Below are 22,643 nucleotides of genomic sequence, written 5' to 3'. Positions count from 1 at the left end.
CAACTTCCTCACTCCATGAAGTCAGCTTTCTCAGAAAAGCCTGGCACAAAATCCCCACCACCCGCACCCTGGGACTCCTGTGTCCTTGGCTACGTACTTTATTCCTGAACTAAGATCCCAGGCATATCCCTTCACCTCTCTGAGCAGAGATGTGGCTGAGTGTTTTTAATTGCTGTGGAAGAACTCACTGCACCTGCCCTAATTCTGGGCCGATTCATGATTGACAGTGTGAGTGAGAAGTGGTAGCCAACTGGACACTCCCACATCCACCTGACTGTTAGGGAAAAGGGAAGGGCAGAAACAGAGAAGCGAACCCAGGCCAGTGCAAGGCATTTGGCCAGAAATGGAAGTGAGGGCCCCATCTAGGCTGCCTCAGCTGGGTCTGAAGGGCAGAGGAGGGCCCTTTCTGAAGGAAGCCTGCAAGTGAGTCTGAGGCCTCCCTGGTGTAGGGTAACAACCAGTCAGTTGCCTGGGGTGCTGGATTTTCTCAGGGACCAAGAAGCCAGGTTGGATTTAGGACAACCATAGAGTGACTCCAGTCTGATGGCAGGAGGTTAGGATGTACCTGTGAGTGGTCCTGGCTTATACATTCACCCAGAGTTCAGATTTCTGAGTACCCCAAGATCTAACAAAGGGTCTGGTTTAGAGCAGGAGAACAGGAGAGTTCTGGTTGCCTTCCTCTGACAGAGGCACAGCTGCAATGTCCTCTTTGATCCCTAGAGCTGAGATAAGGCCTAGCAGGCCAGAGTCCCCTGCAGCTGGAAGCAGGTTCACAGACACACTGAAGTGGCTGCCCCCTGCCCCAAGGCCAAGTTACAGGCCTGTGTCCTAGTTCCCTGGGGCCCCACCCCTAGAAACTGCAGGTGGCCTCCAAGGCATAGGGGAAGCATCCCTCCCTTGAGGACAAAGTCAAACCCCATCCCACTGGGGCCTAGGGGCCTGTAGCAGCAAAGCCCTGCTGCCTAGTGAGAAGGGGAGCAGGGGAGCTGAAGGCAGGGGCCGGGTCCCAGGATCCAGAATGCCTTCCCTTGGTGTCCCCAAATGCTCTCTTGGCATGAAGTGCTAGTGTCCTGCCCCAAGCAAACTCTGCCAAACATCCTTCCCAGGCCTCAGTTTCCTCCTCTGCCAACAGCCTGAAATTGTGGAACCCATCTGGGGTCCAGGCACAGACAGATGTGGGTTAGAATCCAGGCTTCATACATTTTAGTTGAGTCATCATGGGCAAGCGCCTTATACCAACTGAGCTTTAGTTACCTGGTCTGCAAACAAGATGCTGTAGTGTAGCACCAGTGTGATAGTGCTTGTGGGGAGCTTGGCACAGCACCTACTGGAAAGTGAACACCCAAGACCTTTGTTGTCATTACCTAGGCAGACTTTAAGGTCCTTCCCAGTTCCTCCCATTTCTGAGCTCATGGAACTGGAGGAAGGATGGCAGGCTGGATGTCTGCCTCTCCCCTTGCACTCAATACCTGCATTGTCTCTAGTATCTCCCCAGTTGAAATTAAACTCTTAGCATAGACTCCCTAGGCCTGCCTCTCCACTGAGCCTACGAAAGTGGAGGCTGCTTCTATAATTTCCTATCCCCAGAAAATCAGCAGAAATGGGTTTCTGGGGAGCAGCCTAGAGCTCAGAAAACTATATGGCCAGCCAGCTATACCCTGGTACTGCCTTAGACTCAGCCTCATAAGGGAACCTTGGCTAACAAAGACAAACATCACTCTGCCTAGTAGGTTTAATCTTGGAAAAGGAAGTGCACCAGCCCCCCATTCTCCTCCACTTGTGCCCACTGGCACAAGGGGGGAAAGGTTAGTGCAGAGTTCCCATGAATTTCACACATCCTCACGTTGGAGAGTTAGTTGTGCCCAAGTGAAGCAAGGGCATTACATCTGACAGAGACAAAGGCTTCCTGGGTGCTTCCACAGGGCTGCTGAGGAAACCTGTACCCTGCTAACAAGAGGACTTTTGGATCTGTGCAAATAATGTGAAATAAGACCAAACGGTCCCAGAGAATGACAGCCTGGGCATGACCCAACCCCACAAACCAGCGGGCATCACTCCTGGAGGAAAAGACTCCACCTTGAACCAGGCCCAAGACTTTTCCTGGGACTTCATTTCTGTCTTTGGCAGTCCCTGTTCCAAGCTTCCAGAGATCTGAGTAAGTGCTTATCTTGCACACAGCCCACTGACAGATGTTGAAAACTGATATATCAAGAAGGGATGGTTTGCATTTGTCTTCCCTGATTAGCATATTAGCCTCTCTCTTCTTATTGCCAAGTGAACTAAATGAATAAACCAGCCCAATTAAAGTGACCCCTTCGGAGTAAGGCAAGAAAATGCCTGTGACTAACCAGAAATGCCCTTGAATGTCCATAGACCTGGCAGTTATAGCCGGTATGATCAAGCCCTGGTTTGCCACTTTACCCCAATGGAAAGTGGTCCTTAAGTACAATGTCATCACAACTCCAACAAAACAGATCTTCCAATGACCTCCTACCTTCCTTAGCCAAGAGTTTCCACCATTAATGCTTTGACTGAAACTCTCAGGAATGAGCCACAAAAGCATGGCAGACCCTTAGAATAATCTTAGATTACTATGCCCAAATTTGGCCCAGATTATACTGATGTTGCTCCATTCGGGCACTGGCTGGCTAATGAGTTGGTGTCAGCTGCCATCACAGTTACTGTTTCTCCTGTTGGGCAGGGGTGATGTCCGTGGTGGGGTGTGATGGAACAGCCTGGAAGGTCTGGCTCTATCCCACACCACTTCTCCAGGCCTGGTCCCCAGAACTCAGCTCCCTTGTGATGGGGAGGGGGTAGAGTTTGGGGGTTCCTCCTTAGACATTTCAAGGAGTTGATCCCAATTACTTAGGACTCCTGAGATAAGAAGAGCTAGAGGAGGTCAGGACTCTGCCATGACTTTGGAGATTGGAAGCCAGTGGGTAGAATTCCTCTCCCATTTTGATAACTTTTTTTTTGAATGTTTATTTATTTTTGAGAGAGAGAAAGACAGAGTACAAGCGAGGGAGGGGCAGAGAGAGGAAGACACCGAATCCGAAGCAGGCTCCAGGCTCTGAGCTGTCAGCACAGAACCTGATGCGGGGCTCAAACTCATGAACACAGAACCTGACGCAGGGCTCGAAGATCATGACCTGAGCTGAAGTCGGATGCTTAACCGACTGAGCCACCCAGATGCCCCCCATTTTGATAACTTTTAAGTGATGGACTGACTTCACATATTAGAACTTGCAAGATTTCCACAGCCTGGGACTTCAACATACCCACTGCCTACTCTAAGTCAGAGATTAGGTTGAAGGATGAGAGGAGAGTAGAAAAGTCAGAAGCAGTCCCTGCTATTTGCTCTGGGTTGCATCTCTTCCCTCCCATTGCTCCTTAGTCCACTGTACCTGGCTTCACACTACACCAGACATCCTTAGCTAGAAGAGCCACCTGCTTAAAGACCTTGCCAAGGCCCCAGTTGGAAGCCACAGGCTAGCCACCTTAATCCACTTCTCAGTAAGCCCAACTACTGGGCCTCAGAGGAGCTGGGAAAGGTCATGTCATCCATTCCTCTGTCCCCAGGTGAAGCTACCCTTGAAAAATCCAGGTGGATCTTCTAATGCACTGGGCTTGAAATTGGGGTCTCTCTAGACATCCACAAGCCAAAGGCCCACTGAGTAGGAGGCCACATGCTACTCACAGGGCATGTCCAAGATCAGGCAACAATACTTCCTGAGCTTTGCAGAACATGTTAGACTGATCTTGGCCTATTTTCTAGTTTTTTCATCATTTTCTCACTCAGCTTTCCTCCTCTACCAAGGGCCTGTTACACTCCTTCCAGAGGGCTGGTCCCAGGGAGGGGATCTAAATCCAAGAAATTTCTGGGACTAAGAGTATGGAGAAGTGTCCACAGGGCTTGGTTTCCCTGAGCAACCCCCTTACTGCCATGGCCTCACTCCCTAGATGTTGATAGTGGTACCAGCTAGTTTCCCTTGGCCAGCCTTACTGCTAGGTACTGCTTATCCCCCAGGGCAGGGACTGGTTGGAGGGGGCGTGGTGATGAGAAAAGCCCAAATCCAGACCTTTCACCTTCAGACATTCCTTTGACTTGGGCCTTATTTGAAGGAGGCATTGCCATATGGCAGTAGTTCTCAACCCATGGTTTTCAGAAACATTGTTCTGATCATATATACTCCTTATAGAGATTTTGTGTGCATAAGCTCAGCCAGAACCTTGAAGAGACATGGAGAAAGGAAAAGTGTTCCATGTAGTCATCCAAGCTCTTCCTAACACTTTTGTGCATCGACCTGTTTTACAATACACTGCACAGCTGGTATTCAGCACTGATAGTTATTGTTGGCCATCAAAATAGTAAAATACTCTTGAATTGGCAGGTAAGTGGCCCCAAGTCCATCCCTAGTGTCCTCCAGCCACTCCAGCCTCTCCCTCTCAGATCTGCCCCCAATCCAGTATCTGTCTGTACTGTCCAATAAGGTCGCCACTAACCACATGTGGCTACTTACATTTTAACTAATTCAAAATTCAGTTCCTTCATCGCACTGGCCACATTGCTCAGTTTGCACATGTGACTTTGCCACTGCCTACTATATCGGACAGTACAGGGAGAGAACATTTTCATCACTGCAGAAACTAGACAGGTAGTGCCCAGTACAACAGGCCTTGGTATCCTGTTCTGGGCTGGGGTCTGTTGTGACTGTCCATGCCTGTTCTATACCTACCAACTGTTAACTTTCTGAAGTAGCATCTGAGTACACTTGCATTTGAGTTTACCAGGACATATACTATATGGCACATTACTCAGAACTCAAAACCTAACACTCCCCAGTCCTTGGAGCCCCAGTAACTCACAGCCCGGCAATAAAGCCAAGGGCAAGTGAATGTATTTATATGAGCATGTCCCTTTGCCATGACTGTCCCCTCTTCCTGTCATCTTCTTTGTGAACATAACTGAAAGGATTTTGCATTGGTGTATGTCACTGCTCACCCCTAAGTCAAGTTCAGGCAGGATGCCAAGAATGAGTCCATCACAATATCTCTACAAAAAGTAAAATGATTTGCAATTTATATCTAAATAAAAGGCCACACCTCTTATAAACAATGAACTTTTTATAAAAAGACAAATGTACATATTTACATACATGTACATATGTGGTCACACATGACTTAGTGATTATAAGGCGTTTCCAATTTTAAAAATCACACCGAGATACTCACACTTCCCTCCCAGGGCCTGCTGAGGGCTGCTGGGGCCCGCCTGAGGGGGCAGGTGGGCACAGGGCAAGGCACTATATAAATAAACAAAGGCTGAGAGCTTGGGGGAAACGTTAGTGTACACCTCTGATCAGAAACGTGGCAAGGTCCACAAGAAAAAGTGCCGAGTTTTGTCCCAAGCCCCTCAGCCCGAGCAGGGTGGAGCTCCTCTGAGGCTGAGGGAGCACTGTCCTGCAGGGCCCCATTTTCCTTCACATTTCACTGGCTTTGGAACAGTCCCCAGGGCTCAGCTGGGAAGGGAGGGGGTTCTTTGGGAATAGGATTCACTTAGTGCAATTGTCTCTTAGTGCAGAGCCAGCCCTGGGATTGGTGCTGTGCTTTTCTGAGGTCGTTGGTCTGTTCCCTCGGGCCACCTCAGTGACAGCAGAACCTTCTCCAGGCAGCTGGGCTTAGGGGGAAAAGCTGGAGGCTGACTCCTAGCTGAGACCTCCACCTGACACATCAATCTCAGAACCCCATCTTCCCAGGAGACAGGGCCAGCTTTATCCCACAAGATGAGCCCAGATCCCGGCCTGCCAGACCCCAAGAGGCCACTGTCCCAAGGAGGGAGGCCCCATCCCTGCTCAGCAATGGGGTCATACTTTGCCATGTCAAGGAGCCCATAGGAGTCCTGTTTCTTTGCATCACAGCTACCATGATGACAGGTCCTGCGTGCTCAGGGGAGTAAGAGGGGACCGGGGCCCAGCTACGGTGCACAAGGAATGGCCTGGATGGAGGGCAGCCTGACTGGGGTCAACAGGCTGTCCAGCCAGCTGTTGTCCATGTTCTTCAGATCGGAAGCTATCAGCCCAATAAACCCTAGAAGATGTGAAGAAAGTTGTATAAGGATGGAGGGTGAGTGCAGTGTTCTCCTCCCACCCCCCAGCCCTATCCCCATAGGCCCAGACACAGCAGCCTCTACTGTCCACCCACAGCAACAGGGTCCCCCTTCATCTTTAAGCAAACTGCGTGCATGGGAGCAACAGCCAACTCACAAGTTGTCTGTACCAAGAAGAGTTTAAGAAAGGTGCTCTGCCTCTGCTGCTCCCCAGCCCAGCCCTCCAGCCCTCTCCCACCCCCTGCATGGTTCTCCCTTCTCTGAGAAATCTAGTGGATCCAGAGACTTCTTACCCCCAGGGCGGTCAACTTCTGGCTCCTCCTTGCAGCTGAAATCTCCATAGAAAGACGGGGGCTGGGCCCCGGGTTCATTGAGCAGGTACCCCTTCCCATCCACATTTGTCGGCTGCCATCCCGTCTGCTCCAAGAGCTGGGGACAAAGGAGCAAAATGCCATTGGCTTACTTCCAGGGCAGACTCATTCTGTGGCCCTGCCTTCAGAGACCTGAAGCTTCCCTGCCAGGATCATACCCTTGGCCATTTTCACATTCTCAGATGGATGCAGATATGGAATGAAGATAGGACAGGGACCTGGGAGGTGAGGGTCTGCCCTGGACTCACACTCCCACATCTACCCTCTGGCACAGAATCTCTAAGACTTTCCCTCTCAACTGGGTAAGGACATACCAACTGAGAATGTGGCTTAAAGCAATGATTAGCATAGTGATTCAAGAAAAAGAGATCTAGAAAAGCTAGAGATAGAGCTATGGCTATGTCTCAGGTTGTCTATGCTGATGAAACAAAGCCTGGGTACACTACTGCAAAACTTTTTATATTCACTTTTAAAACTGAAGCAGGGGGAAAAAAAAACCTGCTTAAATAATGTGCTTTAAAAAAAAAAAAGGAAAAACCCCATCAAATTACAGATCCCAAAGGGTGATTATTAAAACCTGATGTGCATTTCCCTAACTAACAGGGCAGCAGGCCTGGGGCATGCTGGGGCGGAAGACACAGGCCAGGGACCCAGTGCTGATGACAGCTGACTCAGAGCTGTTTGAGGCCCTAAAGCCTGCTCCAGTACAGCCTGTCAGAAATCAGGCCTCCCTCCCATCCTCACTTCCACAGTGTCTTTCCCACCAGCCAAGGAGGGCAGTGGTCCCCAGCCACATGGATGTGGCACCTGTAGGACTATGGAGGCAACCAGGTCACAGTAGCAGCTGCCTACCCTCCGATTTGTGAGCTCTAAGTGGTTTTCTCTCTCCTTAGAAGCAGCCACTTCAAAAGAGTGCCCAGGGTGGAATGGGCCTTACCTTCATGATGTCCTCAGTTAATTTCCCTTCCTCATCCTCATCTGTTGTGGCTGTGGATGGGGAAGAGCAGAGAGGTTGGCTGGCAGTCAGCCAGGCTTTCCCCAGCAATTCCAGCACTGCCAGATCCCCCTGCCTCTTCACATGTCCCCACACACTGACCTCCCAGCAAACATCTGCCTGCCATGGAGATTCCAGAACAGGTCATTGTCCTAGTGACTCAGCCTCCCAAACCCTGAAGCCACACCTCTTCCCACCCCCTTGCTTCCTTCCTCACCCTCAGAGACTGGGCTGCAGAAGACCCAGGAAAACTAGCAATGTTAGACCAAAATGCAGCCCCTGGCCCCCATTCCCTCTTTTCTCTAGCACAGCACAGGCAACTCAATGCGAGGTGGAGTTCTGAGCATCTTCCTGCCCTCAGGACATCCTTCCCAGGACCCAAACAGTCAGGCAAGCAGGCCCAGAAGCACAAACCTTCAGAGGTGGAGGGCATAGGTGACACCTGGAAGTTGTACAGGTCACTGGTGCTGTCTGGCACAATATCCACTGGGATGTGCCATTCAGGGAGAGTGCTACTAACGGTACACGGTGACAGGGCTGAAGGACAGCAGAAACCACACGTTAGAACTGTGTGCTCTCTTAGTTTGCAAGATACCCAGCATCCCCAACCCTGCAGCCTGCTCCAATAGGCCACCATCCACAAGCACAATGCATCCTATAGCCAAGAGAAGGAGCCATCCCAATGACCTGTTTGGTCCCCTGCCAGACTGGGCCCACCTCACCTGGAGTAAGGGCCCGCTCAACCTCTAAGTCCTGCCCAATGTAGCCCTGAGCTGTGTAGCTGCTGTGGTCATCAGGCAGGGTGGAGCTGCTGAGTCCATCGGAGAAGGTATCAGGACTGGAGTCACCACATGACTGCAACAGGAGAAAGAAGCTTAGGCCCAAGCTTGCTATGGCACTTCTTCCATTGTCCACTCTGACTCCCGGGTGACCAAAGACTAGCAGCTTAGGACCACACTCACCTTCCTCTTGGCCTTGGTCTTAGCATCTCGGCTGGACTTGGACTTTCTCTCTGTGAGGCAGATAGGCTGTCAGTCTTGGTATAGGCATACCAGCCCCAGTTGCCCCTCTTCCTCCCTCCCACCCTCCCTGAGAGCTTTCTGATGACCCAAAGCCCTCGGATACCTTTCCTCTGGTTCTTGGTGAGGGGTGGGAGCATCCGGTACACCCGCACAGCTGAGCTGCCTTTGTTCCTGCTCTGGTCCTTCACTTCCTCAATGTCTGGCAGGGAGTTCATGGCACAGCGAAAGTTAGCCTTCCATGTCTTGGGATCCGGCTCCTTTTCCCCTGCTTTGTATCGGCCTAGTGGGCACAAGAGTGAAGAGGACTGTCAGGGCCATACGTGGGGATCCTCAGCCGACCCCTGGCCTGGAAGGAGGAAGGAGACAGTACCCCTAAGCTCTCATGCTGCCAGAGATCCAAACTGGCCAAATAGCAGGTATTCCTGGGTGACCCTCTGCAGGCCCTGGGGGCTCTCAAATGCCCAGGCTTGGCTCAAACACATCCCGCAGGTCCTTCCTGAAGGACCCAGCCAGAAGCACTAGAGGGCCCATATGTCTAAAAGTGCTATATTGGTCCTAGACCAGGCCCAGTCTCCCTGCTTGGTCTGTCAGCAGCCAGAGAGTAGGGACTAGGGTTTATGTGATATTTCTAAACACAGGAGTGGGCAAAAAGTAGGCATCAAAGAACAGTTACTGATAAGTGTGCTGACTGATCTGAGATGGACCAAGAACCCCAACACTCAAGGATAAAAGGAGGCTGCCAATCAGATGGGCCTTTGGCCGGGACCTTGGTAAACATCAAGAAAATGGAAGGCCTGGGTCTCTTTCATTATCCAGGTTCACAACTGCTTTTGCCAAGGAGAACTTTAATCCAGCCACAAACTCTGTGAAACCACAGTTTCTAAGATACTGACTTCACAAGTTCCTTTAAGAACTTGCTGAAACGATGAACTTTTTCCCCAAAAGTACAAGTCAGCCCCGTGCTCACTCCCAAATTCTGTACCCCATCTCAGGGAATTCAGAGACCCCAATGAAGGGCCTCTGTGTTAACAGAAGTGACTCCCCTTGTCTCCTCCCTGCCCCAGCGCCCCCAGGCCTGGAGACCAGGGCACACACCTGTGTGAATGGCCCAGCTTCGGAACAGACAGGCATCTTTGTTGATGTCCCAGCCATGCTTGGCAGCATGCTTCCATGGAATCTGGAAGATCATCTCCTCCTGAATGGCACACATAGACACAAATATACAAAGCTGTGTCAGCTCAGAGGCCATAGGCTTTTAGCATGAGTCTGCCCGGCACCACCCCCCACAACCCCACCAACCCTGGTCTGGGAAAAGGCTGACTTCCCCTTTTCACCCTGACATCTGGTTTAGGTTGACCCATCCTGAGAATGGCTTAAACAGAGTACTCTACCACTCTAGATCTCTCAGAAGGGGCTCTGGGTTCTGAGAACTGTGGCAACATCAGCTCAGCAGAGATCTCCCTCTGCCTGATACAGATGTGCTGGGACCCATATAGAGCACCTTAGGATGCTCTCTGGTGCTTTTCAGCACCAACATGGAGGTGAGAACTCCATCTGTTAGATAGGGGCTGCTTGGGACACCTGGGACCACTGGCTCCTGCCCACCAGATCCTGGCCATATACCTAAGGGAGCCCTGGGCCAGACTTGGATGCTAACTATGTGTGTGACCCTGGGACTGTCACTGTACCTCTTGGTCCCTCACTGGTTTCTCTTCTGTGAAATGAGCAATCACAGTGACAAATATAGGGACTAAGTCTCACTGTTATCATTACTGGTGGTTAACAGTGTAGATTTTTGAGTCAGACTTCTCGGATTCAAATCTTAGCTTTATCACTTTTTTGTATGATCTCATTATCTATCTCTCAGTGCCTCAGTTTCCTCATCTGAAAATGGAGATATTAATAGTATCTACTTCACAGGGCTACTGTGAGGATTAAAGGACACAATGTAAGTCACATTGTTAGCGTGGTGTCACACTCGCTTATAGGGAGTGTGCAATAAGCATGAGCCATCATTATTTTTATTATTACTATTAAGTCTGCAGAGTCTGTGTTGCTCTTTGTGCACAAGCATGAGGTTTTTTGGGCCTGGGCAAATGGTGCAAGGTTAATTCTTGGGTCCCTTGCTGAAACAGCCGTCTTGTTGCCAGCAGTGCCCACTTCTCTGTCTCCTGTCTCTCTGACTGGAACCCTCCAGAATGCTGGGTGTTTATACGGGTCTCAGAAGAGACCAGATGGCTCTGCAGATGCTGAGAGTCCTCCTGCTGGAAACCATCATTGCCCTCACGTGGGTGTCTGTCGTGTCCATATCAAAGAAGGGAGGAAGGCACAAGTCGGGCAAGTGGGACCCAAGACTGGCCCTTGCATACTCCCTGCATGCAGGACCGACTGGGAAGCACATATGCCTCCTCCCCATCACTTCCCTTTTTGAGCTGCATCTGAAGCTTTGGTCCCCCAAAGAATATGTGTTAAGATAGTAGCAGAAAAACCCAAAAAGTTACACTCACTTTATTAATCCAGATCAGCCCTGGGATTTGGTTGGAATTAATCTGCATCTCTAGCCAGGGTCTCATGCGCATCCGAGTGATGGGCATGTTGGCTGTAAAGAGAAAACAGAGGCTCCTGTTTGGAGTCTGCTGAGCAGCCCCAAGGCACTACCCTGCCCAATCTCCCCACCCCCAGGTCAGCCAGTTACTTTCCCCAGCCTTGAGCCAAGCACCAGGCACCACAATCACAGGGGAGGGGGCTTTCACTGGAATAAAACTGCCCTCCAAATATTTTCAGCGTCTTGGGCAAAAACACTTCAGCCCCTTCCCCCACATTCCTCTAAACACTTGGGAGAAGACAGGCATGCAAGTGATAGTTTCAGGATTTATGTGCAGGAAAAACAGATAAAATACAAAGATATCTTAATACCAAGACTTTCCTCCTCAAATTCAAATCCTTGTGGAAGGGAGAGGCTTCTTTTGGTTGACGCCAAGAAATTTCCCTACTAGAGTTGCTGCCACTAGCTGTGCACCTTCCCTAATGGCAAGCAGTCACCTAGCATTCTACCCCCAACCCCCATCCCATCTAGTCTACGCGCTCTCAGACAACCACAGTGCAGAGGCCGGGAAGCCTCTGCCCCTCCTGCCTGGCTCCCCGCCTCCGCGAAGAAGCCGAAGGAACACCTGTGGCGCCTCTTCCCGTAGCCCCAGCAGGTCTGCCAGCCAACCAGGGCAGCAAGCCCCAGCCCTCCAACACCTGCACGTACAGCCTAAAATCTGAGGCCCGGGTGCGGAGCTGGGACCGCCAAAAGCCCGCGTGGGGAGCACAGGGCGCCCACGCGCGGACGTACACTCCAGTCCCCAGCAGCGCTCGTGGATGCGCGCGACAAACCTACCGAGCCACCCAGAGGCCCCGGCGGCTCCGCGCACACAGATCTGCGACAGCGGCCGGGCGCCGGCAACCTCGGCTCGTGGGCGGTCCACGCCGCGGCCCGCCCTCCCCGCGCTGCCGCTCGCCGCTCCTCCAGCGCCCTCACGAGCCCGCGCGGGGGCCAGGCAACGCTGCGTGCCCGCGACTCTCCCGGCTGGGGTTGCCGGCCCCCACTTCCTGGAGCCCCGCGCGTCTTTGTTCGACGCCACCGGTTCCCCCCCCGTAGCGAAGGCGGGCTCACCTCTGCAACGGGCGCGATCCAGCAGCGGCGCCCGAAGGTCCCGGCGCGGCTGGGGCAGCTGTGCCGGCGCGGGGAGCGCAATTCCGGAGGGGAGCGGCGGGAAGGCAGAGGATGCCCGGGTCGAGGGGCCGTTGGGCTCGGCTGGCTTTGGCTTGGCACTGCTCCCACTGGCCTCTGCTCGGTCGGGCTTGGACGCACGTCCTGCCTCGACGAAGGAGTGGCGCGCTCTGCCGGGGCAGCGGCGCCGGCGAGAAATCTAAACACTTAGCGGGATTCCCCCAACCCAAGCCCAGCCCCGCCTCCTAAAGAGCCGCGAGGGCGCCTATTGGCCAGCGCCGCCCCATCATTTCGGGGAAATCAGGCTGTTGTAGAGCTAGCGGCTAAGGGGAAGTACAGGGCGGCTGCTCCTCCCTACCCCCTCCGGCCCGGCGCCGCCGCCCTGGGGCGACCGCGGGCCCGCCCTGTCCGCTCCCACTCCCCCCCCCCCAACACACACACACCGGTTCGCCCGGGAGAAAGCTGTCCAGGAAAGCCGAACGCCCCCGGCCCGCAGTTGCTCCCCTCACTCCGCATTCTTCCAGACTGCTGGCTCCTGTGGCCATCTCCTCACTCTCCTCTCCCTGGGAACGTCTATCTTTTGAAAGCAGGTGAGGAGGTCACCCGGACACCTGCCGTCCTCTTCAGAGTGGACACACTGGGATTGAATCCCCGTAAACTAGCCTGGTTCCTCAAGCCTGCTAATGAAGGAAGGGTTTCGGCCCTCATACTATGCCTTCTTGAGGGGTGACCCACGTCCTGGTCACTCACCAGCCTTGGGGAATTAAGGGAAAGCCTACTCTGCCTGGGGTGCTGCCTGGGGCCACCGAAGGAGAGGAAATCCCAGTTTGGCTGCTGCTGTTGGCACAGCTGGAAACCTCAATCTCCTCAACTAGAAAATAACAAGAAACCCTATTTTGCTGGTTTACGGTGACATAGAAATGATGTCTGTAAAGCACCATGCCCCCCACCTGGGCAGCAGATGCTGCTTTTGAGGTCCCTACCCAGAACCTAACTGTGACAGGCACCTCTCCCTGTTCTGGGTCTACATCCTTGGGACTGCCCTACAGCTGACCTTAGGATAAAGAAGTGTTTCAGAGAAACTCGGACTGCTGATTTGGAGAAGGGCTCAGGGAGCCTTTTCCTCCTTGCACTCCTGCCTTCGGCCACCTCCACAGCCTCACATGGCCCTTACATGGGAGCTCCTTAGTAGTAGCATTGATGTTGTCTCCACTTGGCCTAGACAGGTTCTAAGGGGGGGGGGGGGGGGGAACGTGGAATTGCTTAGGGATGGCCAAAGCCATGATCTGGCCAAAGAGTTGGGGAGCCCAGGTCCAGTCCCTTGGGAAAGGCAGCTTCTTAACTCTTGTGCTTTCAAGTAGACCTTGCCCCACTTGTACTCCTAGAGGCTGAGCTGAGTTTTCCATCCAGAACTCTGGCCCAGCAGATTCCTTCCTTCACCTCCCCAAAGCTGCTGACTCAGAAGTAAATTGCTTGTCCTGTCAGGGCTAGTTGTGTCACTCTCACCCAGCTCCCCCTCCACAGCAGCACCCAGTTGCAGTGGCGCAAGCTATAAATAGACATTGATGTAGTATTGCACCCATCAGTCACTCTCCTGCCTCCCTCCTACAGAGGAAAGGTTGGCTTGATCCAATTCTGGTGCACCAGAATCTCATGCTGTGACTAACCAAGCTTGGTTCCCAAGAGACCAATAAGAATGGGTCAGAGCCATCTCCCAGATAGTGGTGGGTGCAGCAGGTGGGAGAGGCAAAGAGGCAGAAGGAGCTCGGAAGAATGAGCCTAGCTGGGTATTAAGCAAAATGGAAAAATGGAAGATGCTGAAGCTGAGGAAGGGGAAGAAGGGTTGCGGTGCTTTAAGTGACAGATGGAGTGGGAACCCACTACAGAGATCAAGAGCTGAACAAGAAGAGCTGAAAGCAAGTGGCTCCTGACATGTGAAGTCTGTTTTCTGTGCAGATGCTTGTCCTGTCCCTAAGAACCTGATATGGCCACTGGAAAATTCAAAATGAGATTAGGGAAAGGAAGTTTGCATCTCATGTTGTGTCTGAAATCCACCAATATGACCCTTTTAAAGGTATTAGGAAACTGTAAAAAGTGCTTTAAAACAATTTTATTTTAATTCACAGATAATCAGGTGTATGTGGATCTATATCTTTCCATGTCATGAAATGTACTTCTGCAATATAATTTGTAGTGGGTATATATTATTTTCTAATAAGGATAAATAAAAATCTATCCATTAATCTCCTAATAGAGGACATTTAGGTTATTTCCATTTTTTCCTTTTTTTTAACTTTTAAGATTTTATTCATTTTGAGAGAGAGAGAGAGAGAGAAAATCCTAAGCAGGCTCTGCATGGTCAGCATGGAGCCTAATGCAGGGCTCAAAGTCATGAACCATGAGATCATGATCTGAGCCGAAATTAAGAGTTGGACACTCAACAGAATGAGCTCCACAGGTGCCCCTCCATATTTTCCTAATACAAACAACACTGTATAATTAAATCTCTGCCCACATCAATAATTTTTTTGCTTAGGAGAAATTCCCCAGTGTTTACAATATACTGATGAAATTGTCCTTTACATCTCTGAAGGGCTCTTTGACTTTTTTTTTAACTTTTATTTTATCTTGAAGCCTGTAAGAATCCACTTATCATGATTGCGGGTGCTATACTACAAATCAGTGAAGTAAAACTATACCATTTAAGTACCCCAAGTTTTTGTTGTAACTACTCTTTGAGTACCATTCTAAAATGTATCACACATTCCCTATGATGCTAAGCAAAACAGAGTCTTCCCTAGGTTTTTCCTAGTAATTCAGGGCTAGCCCTTTTCTCCTCTTTGACTCAAAATACTCATCTTCTGTCATTCCAGCCATCCCCTCTGGGCAGGTGACCTCCAAATACAACCTTCTGGACACTCCACTACAATCCAGTCCACCACAGATTAACACATACACAAACAGAACTCTTGGCCTCCCATTTCTACACTGCCCCCAGCAGCTTTCTCTCTTCTTAATTCCAGCTCCTTCCCAGGAGAAGTCTTTCCTGTCCTCCTCCCCTCTTTGCCTCACCTGGTCCTCTGGGTCTTCCTTCCCTGCATCTAGGACCAGACAGTTGTTACCACAGCTTCCCCTTGGGTCTCCCTCCCTGTCAGGCCTGCCCCTCTAGGCGACTCTGCACTACAATGATCCACCTAATTTTGTTGACCTCCCAACATTCATGTCCACCAGGAGCTTCTGAGCTTCCCCAGACTCTTCAGCCCCACATTCGAGTCGCTACTCACTCTGGTCCCAGGGGTCCCATTCCAGCCTTATCTCCCACAGCTCTCCTATCCTTGGCAGTAACAAGAGGTGAGTGGGAAGAATATAGGATTTGGGTCTGAAAGCCTGGGTTCCTGTGCTTTTGTCACTGGTGTGACCCTAGGTAAGTTACCATCCCTCTTTGGGCCTCAGGTTTCTCATCTGTAAAAAAGATACTCTGGGGCACCTGGGTGGCTCAGTTCCTTAAGGGACTGACTCTCGATTTCAGTTCTAGTCATGATCTCACGGTTTGGGGGACAGAGCCACTCATCAGGCTCCTTGCTGACAGCGCAGAGCCTGCTTGGGATTCTCTTCCTCTCTCTCTGCCCCTCTCCTACTCGAGCATGCTCTGTCTCAAAAATGTAAACTTAAAAAACAAAAAAGAGACACTCTGTCCATGTGCAATTATTATGAAGAGGAAATTAGATATACTATCAAACTTTCTAAATTGTAAAACATTAGTCAAATGACACGTATTAACAATAATGCATGAACTTTTCACTGCATTTCTATTCTGTAGTTTTCTCATGTCTCTGCTTCTTCCATTTGCTCCTCATCTCTCTCTTACTCTGATATTTGACAACACTCTCTCCTCCCTCCTCCATCTCATTTCTCCCCCTTCCCCTCCCTACCTAACACACTTCAGTGTCAGTCTCCATTTTAAGGCTCAGAGCAAATATCTGGTCCTCTATGAAGTACTACCAAAGCTACCAAACGAAAGTCCTTCCCCTCCTCAGAATCCCCTGGCCCTTAACTTTCCTGTTGCCTTTCCTGCACTTATCACCTTTAGGAAACCAAGTCTGCATTTTTCTGCAAGTGACCTGAATAGGTTCCTCACACCTAACACCTAATGGTGTTAGCTGGGGGTTAGCTCTGGTCTCACAGAATGCCTCCCATCTATACCATTACTTAATAAGGGTAAATTTCACTGTATTAGGCCCTGGAATTTTCTAGGCTGGCAGGGCCTCCTTTGAGGTGATTTCTGCAATAGCGACAGAGGCGGAGGCGGCAAGATTACCCCTGTAGGAGGCTCTTCCCCTTGACCAATCCTGTCCCTAGCCCCCTCCCTTAGGCTCTCAGAAACACAATGTTCACCCCCTGGGGTGGAGGGGGTAAGGAAGGGGGGTTGTTCCAGTTAGTTCTAAAGCTCAGGACCCGGTCAGACCCAGTCAGGCTTTAGCCAGGTTTTTGAGACTAGGGGAATCCAGGGCCCCAGTGGGGCATGCTACCCACGGAGAAAGCCAGAGTCCCCAAAGCAAATGAACCTCAAGCATGCCTTCCATTCCAGCCTTCCAGATGCAAAGGGAGGCCTTTCTGAGATGCTCAGAATCTCTTTCAGCTATCATCTCTATTTTCACAGCAAACCTGGGAGGCAGGCAGTCCTAAACTGTGAAGTGCAGAGCACAAGTCAGGCATAAAATCATCAGAAAGCATCCATACGCTTGTAGAATCCAGCCATCATCACCCATCCTGAAAGGAGCCTAGTTGGAAGAAAGAAAGCCATTTCTTAATTCATTCAACAAATATGAATTTGCACTCCTGCTCTGGGTCAACTCCAGGTTTGGCTCAAGACTAGCCCCTCCCCTCTCACGGATCTGGCAAAAAGGCTGCATGACACAGCAGAATAAGCGTTGTGCTCTTACAAAAATCATAAATACAGAGTGGGAGGCTGCAGCTGGCTGCAGCTAGGGGGTCCTGCGATGGAAGAGTGGGCCAGGAATCGCTCCGGCGCTGTGGACTGTTCCGGAACCTCGGAGGAGGAGCGGGTGTCAGTGTGGGCTGCCGCTGATGCCCTGTGCAGTTTCATTTCTTATAAACACTGGGTTGGGAGGAAAGAGGCCTCAGCTCCCCATCCGCCCCCGTGGGGCCCGGGACGGGGCCGGGGGTGGGGAGGGTGCTCTGAGGCCAGGCCTGGAGGCCACGTCCCACAGTGACTCTGCATGGGAACAGCAACCTCCCCGCCCCCCCCCCCCCCCCCACGAATGGGTCCCACAGTACCGCCTGGGCCCACTGTCTTTCGCCTAGATTGCCCCTGGCAGGGTCGTAGGCTTTTCTGGCGGCATCAGCACCCCTATTTCGCCCTAGGGAAGCCGAGTCCAGATCTGGAGCCCCTCGCCTCCAGTGACCCACGCTCTCGCTGCCCCAGCCTAATATAGGGTGTGTGTGTGCGTGCGTGCAGGGGAGAGGGCACAAGCCCTACAGGCTAACTTCCACATTCCTTCTCGGCCCGGCTGGGGGTGAGTCGGGGTAAACGGCTGGCTCCAGGCTGGCCGGCTTCCTGGAAAGGGAGGGAGGGCGGAGAAACGCAAAGCCTCCCAGCCGTGCCGCCCGGGTGGCTGCCTGGGACCGCCCCACCCCCCTCCCCAGCTGGCTGCCCTGCCCGTGCCAGGCGGCTCACCTGCCGCAGCCCGGGGCACTTCCTTCTCCTCCCTTGCCCAGCCTCCAGCTGCGGGCTAAGGGTTTTCAGCCGGCTCCGCAGCTCCAGGCTGTGTGAGCTCCGGCAAGCTGCTGAACTGCTCTGGGTCCATTATCACTCCCTCCCCCACCCGGCGTTGAAGCTAGTAACACTCGGGGGGGCAGAGCTCTTTGTAAACGCCCCAGCCCTTCCTTCTCGCCCCTCTGGTTGGCGAGTACACAGTAGGCGCACAGAAATGGCGCCCACCTCTATGCCGCTGCAGGGGAAGGCCGCGTTGCGCACCCCCGCTGGGGCACTCCGCGGATGGATGCAGCCCCAGCGACTCCAGTTGCACTCGAAGCTTTCCAGTGGGAGGCGTGGGTGTGCTCAGCAGCTGGGCAGAGGCTACTCGCCAGGCTTTGCGGGTGGGGGAGGGGCCGGCCGGGCCGCCCAATTGGGACCGGCCCACCCGCGCGGGCCCCAGCCCCCACGCAGAGCTCTGCGGGGCTGCGCCAGAGGGGCGGGGCCTGGGTTTCGGTTTCTTGCAAACTCCGCGGCCAGAGGGAAACCGAGGAGTTTCCGGGAACCGCGCCGGGAACGCTGAGGTTCGCGCGGCGGCGTGGGGCGGGGGACGGGCGCCCGTCCAGTATCGCGGGTCAGTAGCCCTCTGGAAGTTCCAAGAGGAGCTGGGGAAAACCGGCCCAGGAAAAGCCCCACCTGAATGCACCTGCCCTAGCCCCCACCCAGGTGGTGTTCCCACAGAAGGGGTGGAGTGGGGGTATGTGAGGGGCTGTACATGCAGGGGTGGGAGGGACTGTGCACAGGCAGGTGGAGGCTGAGGAATCCGGAGGCCCCCTCAAACGGCTGAGCTCCCCAATAGTATCACTCATTGTATATCACATCTCGTTTTATTGTCATCATAGCTCTTATCATTGCTGAAATTATCCCCTTTGTGGACTTTATTTATTTATTCATTGGAGGATTTTTCCTACATGACTGGAGGGTGCAGCCCTGCTTGCCTAGTGCAACCTGCTGGATCTCCAAGGTCTAGAACAAGATTAAGCACTGGGAGTGTCTTGGTGCTTTTTGTGTGAGTGAAGAAATGGAGTGAGAGGTATCTAGGGCGGGCCTTGTGGCCGTCTGACCTGTTCCCAGGGGATCTCTGGGCCCATCTCTCCTGGCTCCCTACCCCTGTCAGGTCCTGTTGATGTCCCCAGGTAAAGGAGATCTCACTCTGTAGGAGAGGCCTAAGCCCCTTTGTGGTGGGGGGAGTCCCCCTGAGAACTGCCCTCCGGATGGGGTGGTTGGGCATTGAGCAGACTGTAGTCATCACAGAGGAATGCTGGCTGTGAGGGTCAGCCACTTCCTTCCCTCACCAGAGCTTGCAGCTCAGGCCAGGGATGATTGTGGGTTGGGCCTGGATCTGAGCCAGGAAGGATGGAAGTTTGGAATGGTGAGGCAGAGTCCAGGACCCTCCCTGGCCTTTTCAGACCAAAGTAATGCCTGGAGTCTGGGTGGGTAGTGTCACCTAAATTCTTGCTTTTGCGACCTCAAGTCTGGGAGAGAGCCAGGGAAACTCCAAATGCTGCAACAGTGGAGCCTGTGCTCTGAGCACAGCCCCTGGTGACCATCATGACTCATCCTGGGAATCCCAACTGCAGGGGCTGCCCTGGGAATAAAGCTCAGGAGAGAGAGGGGGGTCCCCCTATGGGGGCCGGCAACCATGGTAGCAGTTTAGTGAAGCTCCAGACCAATACGTTATTGTCTGCTCCTTCTGTTGCCCAAGGCTGGACCCATTGCTGGTCTTCTGCCCAGTCCAAATAGTGTCTTTAAGACATGGAGCCAAAGCCTCATCCTCGCCAAAAAATTTGACATAAGAGGACCTGGTTTTCAGAGTGTCTGTACTGGGCTCCATTTGAGGTCACGTTTCAGAAAGTCAGTGTAGCTCAAGCTATAAGATAACAGGAATGTGTCTCTGTGGTTTGGACTCAGCAAGTGCTGAGTTATAGGTACATTTACATAAGGAAAGTAGGGCATGAGTCAAGAGAACAGGGTGGCCCAGTGGGTGCTCTATCCTGTTCACTCCAGTAGCCCCAGGTTCCAGCCTTGGCTGAGCATAGCAGATGCCCTGTGAACCATTGTGGTGTGGATGGAGATGGATGGGCAGTGGGTGGATGGATGGATGATGTATTCAGATCGTCTCAGCAGTGTGCACACTTTCCCTGAGATGGTCTTGGCAATGAGACAGTTTCCACAGGAAGTCTTGGGTGCCCCATAGGGAGGAAGGAGGGAGGGATGTTGCTTTCCTGAGCAGTGCTGTGGTCATTTCTGTCTGGTTCTGTCCTTCCAAGGAGATCTCTGCTCCCCATTACCTTGTTGACCTGTGCCCTCTAAGCCCTGCTGAGAGATTGGGGGTCCAGTGACAAGGGCCAGCCAGCCACAGAACAAGGGGAAAGGCTGTTAACAATAGGTGGGTGCCATTTGCTCTCTTAAAAGGTAGGTCCACAAAGGACCTCAACTTAGATAGGACCTCAGCCAGATGTGAAAGGTTCCAGTGCTTTCTCTGAACGTGTCCTCAGGAAAGCATGTGTTGACTGACCAGCTGACTGGCAGGAGCAATGAAGAGTCAGCAGAGACTTACCTGCCTGGACGGACCAGGAGAAAGCATGACTGTCTGCCCTCTGGTTTGGCCCATAACAGGCCACAGTGAGTGTGTCACTGTGTCATATAGCCAACATGAAATGTTGCTGCGTCCATACTCAGGGGCGAAATGGACAAGTGTGTGCTGTGAAGAGGAGCTTTCTACACCCCAGTAAACAAAGGCATTCTTCCTTCCTGGAGAACCCTTATGAATGTTGGAGATGTCTTTTCACGAGGGCTGGAGGGCACATGTATGACTTTGCTTTTGGTGGAGCAGTACCTCCAGAAGGCTGAAGACTTGGGGGCCTCTGAAGGTCATGGAATGTTGCTCAGCCCTGTGCCTGTGCTGGCCTTGCAGGGGATTTAGAAGTGAGCAGCTGTGGTTCCCACCACTAAGCTGGATGTTCTCCTAGGGTAGAGGATACAAGTATTATAGTCAGAACCACCTCCCCGGCACCCAGCACACTCTTCACAAACAGTAGGCACTTAGTATGTACACTGCTGATTGCAGAATGACAGATGTGTGTGATACCTGGAGCAGTAGACAAAGGGTCAGAGATTGGTATTGAAACAGGAGCTATTGATCTTAGCAGGGTCCACAGATGGCTGCTCTGAAGATGGGCCATTCATCAGGGCCTTGAAGGATGAGTCAGTTTAATAGGCTAACCAAGGGAGAGGGCATTCCAGGATGCAGGAACAGCCCAAGGAAAAGCTTGGAGGCTCAGAGGTGCAAGACAGATTCTGCCTGCAGTATGGCTTCACGTGGCTGCCTCAGGAGCTGACGCTGGACCAGCCAGTGGAGGCCATACCACAAAGAAGCGCAAATGTACTCAGTAGTCTGGACTTTATCCTGGCAGACAGGGGATCCTCAGGGAAGGACCTTTGGCTCCACTCCTTCTAGAGAACCAGGATCTGTCGTCAGATGTTTGTTAAAGTAAATTCTAGGGCAGGCCCTGTGAGGGAAGCTGGGAGTGACCTATGCTCTAGAAAACTTGCCATGACGGCCATGAAGGATGAAGCATGGGGCACACCAGGACTAAGATGAGGGAAATAGTCTCTTAGGCCACAAAACATAAGGAGGCGGTCACTTTCAGGGGCCAACTCTATACTTGCATGACCCTGAGAGTGAGTGCCTCCTTAAGTTTGGCACCCCAGGCACTGACTTGCTTCACCCTGGCCCGGGACCCTGCAGTGTACTGGAGGCAGGGCAGTGGACAAGATGCAGCCCCTTTGATCTATGCAGATTAGGGCTATGGCCATAGGGACTGAGAAAAGTGGACCTACCTGAGATCAGGATCAGAGGACAGGATTTGGGGATGGCCGGGATGTGGGACGGGTTGAAGCAGTACCCTTCTGAGGGTCTCCATAATTCCACATTCTGGGAAAAGTGTAGAGAGGCCCCCCACTCTGTTAATGTAGTTTGTATGCCTGTAACTGGGGCCAAGGCCAGACTCTGGGCCTTGGCTTTGTCTAGGTTATAAGTCTGAGGAACTGAGGGTTATAAGTCTGAGGAACTAAAGAGAGTAGGGCAGGAGGTTAAAAAGGCCATAGCCTTTCCAGGTCAGGTTGTCCAGGTCACCAGTGACCATAGCTAGAACCTGAAGCAATAAATACACCAAGACTCCTGGGCCCTGCCCTTTGGACACTGGGTGTGTGGGCATGACAGGCAGGGAAGGCTGGATAAGGGTGCCTCCACTGCTGGATGGGGCGTGTCTATCAAACCATAATCCTGCTGCTGTCCAGCAGGACCAGAGTCTACCCTGAGGTCCATTTGCCTTCCCAGGATTTAGTGGTTGGGCTACCCTAGCTCCCACCCCTGGAAGCTCTGACCCTGTGGCAGCAGCGCCCTCTGCTGGCTAACAGATCCTCCCTACCCCTCTTTTTGGGAAAGGAGGTGTAATGATCTAGGGGAGGAAGAAAGGTCAATGCAGGTTTAAAGGACAGGAGCAGGAATTGAGGATGGACTTTGGCTAAGGCAGATAGGCAGGTGTCACCTCGTAAATGAAGCACCTGCTTCCTGGTCAGTAGCCTTTGAGCAGGCAAAGACAGAGATGGCATTTTCTTTTCTTCCTTTTTTTTTTTTTTAATCTTTTTCAATTT

General features: G+C 52.3%; 2 protein-coding genes across 2 annotated transcripts in view; one reads left to right on the top strand and one right to left on the bottom strand.

The window, feature by feature from the left end:
* Positions 1-5,106: 5,106 nt before the first annotated feature.
* IRF1 (interferon regulatory factor 1) lies at positions 5,107-12,416 on the bottom strand. Its single transcript, XM_058736755.1, has 10 exons — positions 12,152-12,416; positions 11,001-11,092; positions 9,589-9,688; positions 8,597-8,773; positions 8,434-8,483; positions 8,194-8,326; positions 7,886-8,008; positions 7,415-7,464; positions 6,400-6,535; positions 5,107-6,087 (listed from the first exon to the last, which is right to left on the bottom strand). The coding sequence occupies exons 2-10, from the start codon at positions 11,085-11,087 to the stop codon at positions 5,975-5,977; spliced, it is 969 nt and encodes a 322-aa protein (XP_058592738.1). The 5' UTR covers positions 11,088-11,092; positions 12,152-12,416; the 3' UTR covers positions 5,107-5,974.
* A 5,074-nt stretch (positions 12,417-17,490) lies between these two features.
* LOC131519166 (uncharacterized) overlaps positions 17,491-22,643 on the top strand; it is a 49,296-nt gene continuing 44,143 nt past the window's right edge. The window contains exons 1-2 of the mRNA XM_058741970.1: positions 17,491-17,502; positions 18,110-18,650. Coding sequence (XP_058597953.1) covers positions 17,491-17,502; positions 18,110-18,650 — 553 coding nt within the window. The remainder of the gene's footprint in view (positions 17,503-18,109; positions 18,651-22,643) is intronic.

This window comes from Neofelis nebulosa, chromosome 1 (assembly GCF_028018385.1).
Source record: "Neofelis nebulosa isolate mNeoNeb1 chromosome 1, mNeoNeb1.pri, whole genome shotgun sequence".
NCBI classification, from domain to species: domain Eukaryota; kingdom Metazoa; phylum Chordata; class Mammalia; order Carnivora; family Felidae; genus Neofelis; species Neofelis nebulosa.
The sequence above is the reverse complement of the archived record's forward strand: the minus strand, read 5'-3'. Positions and strand labels throughout refer to the sequence as shown.

Bases quoted from the DNA above. Each gene is read 5' to 3' on its own strand.
- IRF1 (XM_058736755.1), bottom strand. From the start codon at position 11,087: ATGCCCATCACTCGGATGCGCATGAGACCCTGGCTAGAGATGCAGATT. The intron at 8,774-9,588 runs GTGTGTGCCCTG...TGTGCCCACTAG, and splicing joins AAGCTGGGCCATTCACACAG to GCCGATACAAAGCAGGGGAA. The intron at 8,009-8,193 runs GTGAGGTGGGCC...GCTGTCCTTCAG, and splicing joins TGAGCGGGCCCTTACTCCAG to CCCTGTCACCGTGTACCGTT.